An 8,527-nucleotide genomic window follows, 5' to 3' on the forward strand; every position below is an offset into this window, starting at 1 on the left:
AAATGGGTCGAAGCCCACCTCGTTTTCCACCGAAAACAAATGAAGTTTTAACGAAAAACTCACGGTATTGTTCACTTTAATGAAAAACCACATTTTACACTAAAAAGTTAAACCTGGTACTATTCACTTTATTCTTTATTTTGTCCCTATCGTTAAAACTCAAAGTTTTCAAGTCCTTTTCATTAGTTTTCCTAAAAAAAAATACAGGCAAAACTCTGCAAGTCCAAGACTCCATGCTCCACCTTGTTAACCACACTCCCTTTACGTCTGATTCTCTCTCTCTCTCTCTCTCTCTCTCTCTCTCTCTCGCTCGTGCGCTTTGGTACGTAAAAAGGTAAAAACTTTTCATTAACTTCCCCACAAACCATAATCTTACAGTTTTACTGACTGGCCTGTGCTATGTTCTTCTCATTTCTCCGATCACCCTCCATCTAATTCATTGTTTCCTGTCGTTAATTAACTAAAGATTCCAACTTTTGTCTTGCATTATTGTTTTGGTTAGTTCCCAGAAAAGAAAACGCTTGAATTTGATATTGTATGAGCTTGGTTATCCCATAAGGTGTGTCCTTTTTGCTTCCAGTTTTGTATTTGAGCTGAATATGTTTGGTTTTTGGAACCCTAGGGCGATGGCCCGAAGCCTAACGCTCACGAATTACGGCTGCTAGCTCGTTGGAAATACTTTACTAGGTCAAGGTACGTTTTTTAACTACAAGCTTTACAATGTATAATTGAACTTTTGTATTGGCAGTCCCTGAATTCAATAGCTTTTGCTTAATTTAGTGTTCCGTTCGAAATTGGAAATGATGAGCCCAGTTTCATTGCTTGAGAAAATTACTATGGCATTCGGCTCTTTCGCAGTAATGGCAACTTTTGTTATTGTTTTGTTTAATCCAGGTATTAAGGTTTGCTTAAAATTTAGTCCGCTTCAGTTATTAGTTTTTAGTATTGACGGGTATGATGGATGGGAACAATCGAAACTTTTTCAAGAAACGCCCTAATATAGTTTAAAGGACGAGGGGGTTACAACAACTATAAGAAAGGAAAGTGGAATGATTCAAGCCGTAAGCAACCTTCAGAGGATTATCAGTTGCTCAACACTGTGTATCGTATTCTCTGCCCTTGTAAAAAGGTCTGTGGTGGTATTGGGAAGGGTGGCAACATAGTCAAAGCCCTTAGAGGAGATCCCCGGCAAAGATTATTTCTGATTCTGTTCTTGGCTCAGATGAGAGAGTAATTATTATCTATAGCTCTCCAACAAAAATTTCAAGCAAACAAAATAACCATGAAAATTTAGCAGAGGGAAATGAAATGGAGCCGCATTGTGCTGCCCAGGATGCTCTGTTGAAAGTTCATGACAGGATTGTAGAGGAAGATCGTTTTGGTGGAGTTACATTTGATGATGACAACGAGAACAGTGTTGTCACCACAAGACTTCTAGTTCCAAACAATATGGTAGGTTGTCCTTCCTGCAGATCAGCTTCCAACTTGTGTTATGGATACTGATGAATTGGTGCTGGTACTCTTTCTATTTTTGTGCGCCTTGCATGTTCTCTAACATAGGAAATAATGTTCCAAAAGAAGATTTTATATGATGTAGATGGGATTAGACTTTGATTGAGCTAATAGAGCAAATCTTATGACGTCGTATGAGATCATCTGTTGATTCAAGTGAAATTTTTTTCAAACTTATTTTTGTGTTAGAAATGATTTTTGTTGTTTTTAATTTAATATGCGTTCCCAGCTGTGTATGTTATTATTGGGAAATTTATTGGTGCTCAAAATATAGACCCTGAATATGTCTATGTATACAAATGAAGGTCCAGTGGTCCACGTATGCAATCACTGTGTGCCAGCGAAGTCTGCTGCTGGAAACTTGTGGGTGTATTGAGATTTTTCTTGTCTTCTTTTTACATTTGTAAAAGCATATGATTTTGTAGCTTGGTCACTTTCAATCTCCAAACATGCTTATATGAAACTCACATGAAAAATTCTTTGTTATTTGTTTTTTGGTGCATATATTAACTTTCAACATAAGTGAGAGATATCTGCAAAACCAAATGTGACAAAGAGGGCACTTTATGAAGTGTCTAATCTACCGCATCAGAATCCTAGGAAGGACAAGCCTCCTTCAGGCTTTCCTATGCCTTTCCTTTCACCTAGAAATCCAATGTTGTCTAATCGGGCTCCTTCCCACACTATGTCGCCAATGCCATGGACAGGAGGATATGAAAACCGTTCTGGATTTGTCCGGGGTGGTTTTAATGGTTTTCCTCCTGGACATGGGGGTGCAGCTCTAGCTCTAGCTGAGTTGTCATGAAAATTATGTGTTCAGCTGGGAAATTTGGTGGGTTATTGGCAAGGGCGGTTTACAACTGGAAACAGGAGCCAGTATTCATGCTCAGGATGCATCAAAGGATTCAGAAGAAAGTGTCATTCACGTCTCTGCTTTTGAGGTATGCTATTTTGTGATACACAGCCATTTCCTGTCTTTAACTTCTTTTCATATTGACTTAGAAATGTTATTGGCATGGACAACGTACCATGCACCAACTGTTTGCTGGTGCCTGTGGATCAAGAATATGCTAGCAGTGGATCAGCTTGCTCATTCTTTTTCAGGCTTTGTGGAATCCCAGATCACAAACCATTGAGACAATTGTTGAGCTTCAGAACAGCATAAGTGAATTCTCCGATAAAGGCATAATCACTACTAGGCTTCTTGTACTTGGATGCCTCCTTGGACAAGGAGGTAAGTTATAAATGAGACGAGAAGGAGAACCCAGGCTAATATTCGTGTTTACTCGAAGGATGATAGGCCAACTTTTTGGCTTATCTTGGTTTGAGTATTGATTTGATTGCCTTCGTTTTGCAGTTAGTTTTTAGTTGATTTTTTTCATGAGATTGACAACTTATTTTTCTTTTATACTTATATATTTTATGTAGAGTTTATTGTAAACTGAAAGGTCACAAATTACTCAAGAGTTTAAATAATAAACTGCCTTGAAGTTGTTAATCATGTCTTAAATAGTGTAACAAGGTTTCCCAGGAGAACCAGTAGTAGAATTGAACTTTCTAGATATGTGAACACCGTGAGCATCACTGTCGATATTTTTTATGAGGAATATTTTGTATGTATTATGGATTAATAAAGCATTCTGATTAGTAGCTGAACTTCTCACACACGTAGGCATTTGTAAGAAAGGAAAAGAAAAGAAAAGACAAATTAAGAAGTGATGGTAATATCTGAACATCAAGATTTCCATTTTCAGATGAGAGGTCACTTCTTCAAGCGTATCCAGCCCCGATTGATCATGATGATGGGCCAACCCCAATTGATCGTGAAGCTAGGCCAGAGCTCGCAATGGAAGAAGGGCTCAATGCAGGTAGTATAAATATATACCTTGATCCCTCATAAATTAAGATATTGCGGGGGAAAGTTAGCAGTTAACAAAGTTAAAATAAAATATGGCATGCAGGACATGAGAGCAATGCAAACGATATCCATGCAACTTTCGTCAAATATGCGAAGTCTAATGATTGGGATAAAGCGATCCAGTTTCTTCACGACCATCCCAGGTAGGAAGTGAAAGAATTTCAAGTGGCGGTACAGCTCTTCACTACGCAGTCCGGCCGCTTAACAACTGCAGCGTGCGCAATATAGAACAGTTGGTGGAGTTAATGGCAAAGGAAGACTTGGAAATTCAAGACACATTCGGTTCCACAGCTCTGTATCTTTTAATAACATTTCGTCAAAACACTGCACGTTAATTGGGGAAGATTGCCTTGGCAGGTCAACTGGCTCGGCACCACTCCGGCTGATACGGAAAAGCTAGTTGTTTGTGATACAACGAAGGTGGTAAAGGTCTATTCTGTTGCATAGATTAAAGCTGCACAATCAATGACTGGCAAACTCGTTCCTGGATATATATCTGAAAACTTGTTCACTGTTTTGCATATTTTGCCTTGAAAGATGCAATCGTGAAAATGAGTTCATTGTTACAGTGACGTAAAATGCTTAATATAAGAATATGGAGAAGATTTTACAGGCGTCAAAATGAGTAGATGAAATTGAAGACATTGTACACATTCAATTTTCATACCAATTTTTCACATGGGTAAATACAATAATGACATGACAAAATCTCTACTTTTCAAAGTACTTGGCTAATTCTTACACGTCTCACAATTAAAAAGAGGAGGATGTACTTAAGGACCTTAACCCAAAAAACCTGCAAGTTCAAGACCATCCATGCAATGAATTAACTGTGAAATTGTCACCGAATTGGAAGTTCTATGTAGTGGTGGATCCAGGATTTTAGATTCAGGGAGTCCCAATAATAAAGATAAAAAAAAATTATAGTGAAAAATATCCTCTCCACGCAACTATTGATTTCCCATTTTGTTGCGAAGTAGACCCTTGATATTCATAGCAAAAAAATGTCATCTCCATTGAAGCAGTTGCAACCCGGTAAAACCAAAGCCCACTGAATAAGCAAATAAACATATGCAACTATTTTCTGCAACCCTTTCTTCCACCATTTTTTTTAGCAAGATTGCTAATCCCTCTTAATTGAGAAAAATCATTATCAAAATGCATAAAATAAATATAAATATCAATTTTTTTTTTAAGGGAGAATATAATATCAAGTTGAGGAAGGGATGGGGTGGGACTGTAGGGGGACGTGATAGGGGTTTTTTTTTATTTTTTTTATTTTTATGATACAAAGGCAAAATTCATTAGTTACCAAAAAACTTTACAAAATAAAGACCCAAGAAAGTAACACAAAGAAAAAGTGGGCCCTGAAAACAAGAAAACAAGCAACACGCCAACCATCTCACCAAAAGCCTAAGCAAAATATTAGGCCCACAAACAAACAGCAAAAATTGAACAAAACCAAACAATTGGCCTAAATGAGCTTTATGGGCCAAGTCTTAAATTAGAAAAAAAAAAATATTTCTTCCTCGCGCGGCCATCTTCTCCAGGAAGACGCTGCAACTGCAGCTACACTAGCTGTCATCTTCGAGTACGAGGGGTCCCCAGAAAATTTTAAAGCACGATTTAGGTTCTCCGAAGGGTCCTGGGACCTCCCAGGTCCCTTTTTAGATATGCCACTGGTTGTATGTTTATATCCGATTTATGGTAATTTTACCTTCCGGCACAACGCCTCTAGTTGTCTTCGCTTAGAGTTTGTCAATTGGGGAAACAATGGCTCGTTATCTCTATTCTGTCATTCCACGCAAAACACTGCACGTTACCGATGCCTCTTTAACTGATTTCTCTCGGCTTTCGTTACAAACGATTTGGTAAGAGAGGGAATCGACTGACTTTCAAACATGACCAATTATTAATGTTGACGCCCTAGCTATATCTTCTTTTGCCCGTGTGTGATCTTTTTGGTTACATATTTTATCTGCATACTTAAACTGTTGTTTTCACACTTCTATTATATATAAATATTGCGTGAGATTTGATTTAGCGTTACACCCGTAACTAGCCATGGCTAAAGATCACAACGGAGAATTCCCCATAGTAACATTGGCCAGTGACCGTTTTGCATTCAAAAGTGGAAGCCGACTCAATTTCTAGGAAAAGTTGATTTATTACAGTTAGTTCAACACTGCTTTTTATTTTCTCCAGTGTTCTAAAACGCGGTCTGAGCGGTCGCCTAAGCGCTGGGCATTGGGCCACTGCCACGATTATTTCAAAAACATTGAGGAAATCGGCATGGGTATTAGGCGGTGCCTAGGCGGCTGACTAGGCGGGCTAGGCGCTGGGCTAAGCGGCCTCCGCGACAGTTTTGTTAAAATTTTCCGTCTCACTACACCACGATGGCGACGAAAGAGAAATCGAGAGAGCGTGAAGGAAGAGCAAACATGAGAGAGATATGTAGAAGGAATCAGAATAACAGTGCAATAGCAAGAAAAAAAACGAGAACTTTGACCTGGAAGCCCATATTTCTTCGCCGGAGAAGATTTCTTTGCTGTGCTTGAGGAAATTGACTAGACTCATGATTAGGTTTTGGAAAATTATATAGAGCAAGAAGATGGAAATTAGGCAGAGAGATGGGGAATCAGGCGGAGCAATCGAAGAAGAATGAAGGGAGAGGAAACGAGAAACTTAATTAGGTGGAGAAAGGGAATCTGGCAGAGCAATCGAAGAAAGAAGGGAGAATTTACATAGGAAAAATGGAAAAAAGAAGAAGAAGAAGAAGAAGAAGAAGAAGAAGAAGAAGAAGAAGAAGAAGAAGAAGAAGAAGAAGAAGGGGGAACGGAAAGAAGACGAAGAGGATAAGGAAAAGGAAAGAATAAAAAAAATAGAATATTCCGGTTTTCAAGGCGTCAAAATGGACTCCTTAGTTTGGGACTCTGTGACTGTCTTGGTTGATGTGAGGCATGGGTCTTGGCTGATGTGAGGCATGGGAACTAGGGTTGGAGGGAAGGGGTCACACCACACACGTGGTGCTTTATGAAATGGGAAAGTATGCATATGCACCTTTTCAAAATTCTTTTTATTATGAGCCACCTAACTGGATTTTTACTTTTAATCTTTAAAAATTAGATATAGTCATTTAAAATGTCTTAAGTTATATGGTATGTATGCTTAATATATTTTTAAATTCTGGACTTGCTAGATATTTTATTTGCATTTTATCATTATTTTATTATCTTATTTATGTATTTCATACAAGTATAATTTTTTGTAAGTGTCAATATGTAATTATTTACAAGATATACAAAAAATTTACTTAAATCTGCCTAGATCACCAAGGCGCCCGCCTAGACCCCACCTAGCCGTCAAGGTGCTAGGCACTACCCCACCGCCTGACTAGTGTCTAGCGTTTTTTAGAACCTTGATTTTCTCCTCATATTTTCAGTTTTTAAAATTACCTATTACCCTCCACAATAAAAGTCCTTTAGCTGTACTTCGTTTGGAAAAAATAAAAGGGTTTATAAACTTTAATCCTTAAAGAAATTAAAATTTAATAAAAACCTGGTGTTAGATTGGATATTGGTTTTAGTCCTTTAATGTGTACTTAATTCAAATTCATATTATATTTTTGTTATAATGTTTAATAGATATCTTATTTAATGTCATTACATTACATTACATTAAATTTTAAATTTATTATTATACACATTTTAATTCATTAATTTTATTTAGCTTCCTCTAATTAGTATACCTAAACGTCCATATCTTAATATATTTTTACTAAATTAGTGTACCAAAATATTCATACCTAAATATATTGTACTACCTCAATGTATTGTACGTAGTTAATTAGTGGCACATAAGAAAATATGCAAAATCATAAGTGTACCAAAAATTCCATACCTAAATATATAATACTAAACTAAGGTACCAAAATATTGGTACCTAAATATACTATACTAAACTAGTGTACCGAAGTGTCCATACCTAAACATATTATACTAACCTAGTGTACCGAAATGTTCGTACCTAAAAAAATTGTAATTAATTGGTGGCACATAAGAAAATATGCAAAAACATAAGAGTACCGAAAAATCTCTATGAAAATATTTTCTTATATAGGAGACTTACCATAATGAGAATTAAAATTTATAATATTTTCATAAATTTTAATTTATGAACACCAAAAAATTATAAATAAAAAGAGAGACATTGAATACACATGATGGCATTAAATAGTGTCTAGGATTAAAATCAATTTTTAATCTTGTATAAGACATTTTTCTAAACTTCATCTTATTTAAGGATTAATATCTAATTTTCTAAAAAAATAAAATCAACAGACTTTGTAATTAGTGTTACGTTTCCACATGTTTGCTCCAACGAAAATCAATGTTTGATGACTAGGGACTAAAATTAATGTTTGATGACTGATTTATTACTTAAACGTTGACAAACGTGCTTATTCTTATTTGTGACACATTATTTAGTTTGCAAATTTAGTCTCCTTAGCATTACTCTTATTTCTATAGCAAATTTACTCCTCAAGTGACTAATAACATAATCAAAATCTCCCAACTGTGATGTTATTTCTAAAGCATTTAAAGAACACAATATTGTAAATCATCGGATCAATTGTAGAATAACACAATCCCCTGTAGATCCATTCTGTGGGGATCCTAGGGATCCCCACATCTCAATTGTTTATTGTGAATCGTGCGGTCAAAAATCATTTTATTTTTATTATTTTAAATTAAATACAAATAGTACCTGACGAAATCTGGCCGCATGACATTCGATGAACGGCTGATATGTAAGAATTCCTAGGATCCCCACATAATGGATCCAGAGGGGATCCGTGTTCATTGTAGAAGTACTACATGAGTACATAACATAAAAACTTGCTTCAGAGGAACATTTAATTGAATTATGATTGGGCTTGTGTTCTTATTCTGATAGGTATACGCATAAAACGTCTTTCTCCCATCAACAAAGATAATGGTATAAATGTTGAAAAACTTAAAAATGACCAGAGTGATCAAGGTCATCTCTGCGACCAGAAAGAGAATCAAAAGCATCTCATTTCTTCAGGTATGTTAC

The 8,527-nt window shown here is 36.3% G+C and overlaps 1 protein-coding gene and 1 pseudogene across 1 annotated transcript in view; both read left to right on the forward strand.

The window, feature by feature from the left end:
* The window catches only part of LOC137708868 (uncharacterized), a 41,571-nt gene extending 37,719 nt beyond the window's left edge, over positions 1–3,852 (forward strand). Inside the window, exons 6-7 of the mRNA XM_068448032.1 lie at positions 3,267–3,380; positions 3,474–3,852. Coding sequence (XP_068304133.1) covers positions 3,267–3,380; positions 3,474–3,577 — 218 coding nt within the window. The 3' untranslated portion in view covers positions 3,578–3,852. The remainder of the gene's footprint in view (positions 1–3,266; positions 3,381–3,473) is intronic.
* Positions 958–2,840, forward strand: LOC137707640 (KH domain-containing protein At4g18375-like; annotated as a pseudogene).
* Positions 3,853–8,527: the final 4,675 nt, after the last annotated feature.

Source organism: Pyrus communis, chromosome 11 (genome assembly GCF_963583255.1).
Source record: "Pyrus communis chromosome 11, drPyrComm1.1, whole genome shotgun sequence".
NCBI classification, from domain to species: domain Eukaryota; kingdom Viridiplantae; phylum Streptophyta; class Magnoliopsida; order Rosales; family Rosaceae; genus Pyrus; species Pyrus communis.